The 1300-nt window shown below is 41.7% G+C and overlaps 1 protein-coding gene across 1 annotated transcript; it reads left to right on the top strand.

The window, feature by feature from the left end:
* On the top strand, positions 1-1061 carry LOC130974286 (serine/threonine-protein phosphatase 7 long form homolog). Its single transcript, XM_057899092.1, has 3 exons — positions 1-587; positions 681-771; positions 828-1061. The coding sequence occupies exons 1-3, from the start codon at positions 1-3 to the stop codon at positions 1059-1061; spliced, it is 912 nt and encodes a 303-aa protein (XP_057755075.1).
* The last annotated feature ends 239 nt before the right edge of the window (positions 1062-1300 follow it).

Raw genomic sequence — 1300 nt, 5'->3', positions numbered from 1 at the left:
ATGATTAATGCTCTGATTGAGAGATGGCGGCCCGAGACTCATACTTTTCATTTTCCAGTTGGTGAGTGTGTCGTGACCTTGGAAGATGTGACGGTAATTCTCGGTCTGCCAACAAATGGTCTTCCGGTTACAGGTCCGACCATGAGTAGCTTTGAGGCATTGGAAGCCGAGTGCTTGCACCAATTTGGAATTGCACCCAGCAAAAGTGACTGTAGAGGGAGCTTTATAAAATTAACGTGGTTTAGGGGTGTGAGAGATCGTATAGTGTTGAATGATGATGTGCACATGCAGATGTATGTAAAGTGTCACATAATGTTGTTATTTGGGAAAGTTCTGTTTGCAGATAAATCGGGTGCAGGGGTGCACTGGAAATTTTTACCTTTGCTCCGCAATTTCGGTGGGATCATACAGTTTAGTTGGGGTTCGGCATGCCTGGCACACTTGTATAGATCATTGTGTAGGGCAACTCGTGTCGACTGCAAGGAGATGGACGGTCCACTGACACTGTTGGTCAGTTGGGCTTGGATCCGGCTACCATTTCTAGCGCCGATTCCTGGCAATCCCCGAGTGTTTCCAATTGCAAACAGGTAATTTTGATTAAAGTATGCATTGAAAGAATTGATAGAAATTGTATTCTGTTTATGGTAAGATAAGTTAACAAATGGATTGTCCGTCTGCAGGTGGCATAACTGGGACCGTCAAAACTATGCCTACCGATATAAAACGCTTGCCCACTACAGGAGGTTGTTGGATGATCTAGAAGAAGGACAGGTATTGTGTAAAATACAAGTACCTTATGTAACTTCTGCAACTGTCTTGGAATCCAGCTTCGAATGGTCTTGAGAAATAGTAGACCTGGTACAAGTATGACTTCCATTGTACCTCCTTATCTCCCAACAGTACTTCTTCTGCATTTTGGTTACCCTGATCAACCAGTCACAACCATTCCCATATTCTATACATTTGCCATAGAATGTCGTCGGTTCCGACTCATATACCCGATAGTCCACACCTCTCCGGATGGTATAATCTTTCATTGCCTTGATTACTGCCTCCCTTGAGCTGAATTCCATCCCCACTGTGAATTCACCATCCGCCACAACAGGAGGGACTACATACATCAAAAGTAATAAATGCTTCATTATGTACTCAGTAAGAAGTCCTTCATTACAACTCAATTAATAAACATACTTTACTAGGTAAGATCGTTATAGTCTTATTTTTCGCTATTCCATCTACGTAAACAACAATTAAATATCATTCACAACAAAGAACTATTAATTAATAAAAAAATCAAACG

Source organism: Arachis stenosperma, chromosome 1, assembly GCF_014773155.1.
Source record: "Arachis stenosperma cultivar V10309 chromosome 1, arast.V10309.gnm1.PFL2, whole genome shotgun sequence".
Lineage (NCBI taxonomy): Eukaryota > Viridiplantae > Streptophyta > Magnoliopsida > Fabales > Fabaceae > Arachis > Arachis stenosperma.
Note: the sequence above shows the minus strand (reverse complement) of the source record. Positions and strands in the feature narration are given on the sequence as shown.

Coding starts and splice junctions, on each gene's coding strand:
- LOC130974286 (XM_057899092.1), top strand. CDS start 1: ATGATTAATGCTCTGATTGAGAGATGGCGGCCCGAGACTCATACTTTT. Junction 588..680: donor GTGTTTCCAATTGCAAACAG/GTAATTTTGATT, acceptor GTCCGTCTGCAG/GTGGCATAACTGGGACCGTC. Junction 772..827: donor ATGATCTAGAAGAAGGACAG/GTATTGTGTAAA, acceptor CTTGGAATCCAG/CTTCGAATGGTCTTGAGAAA.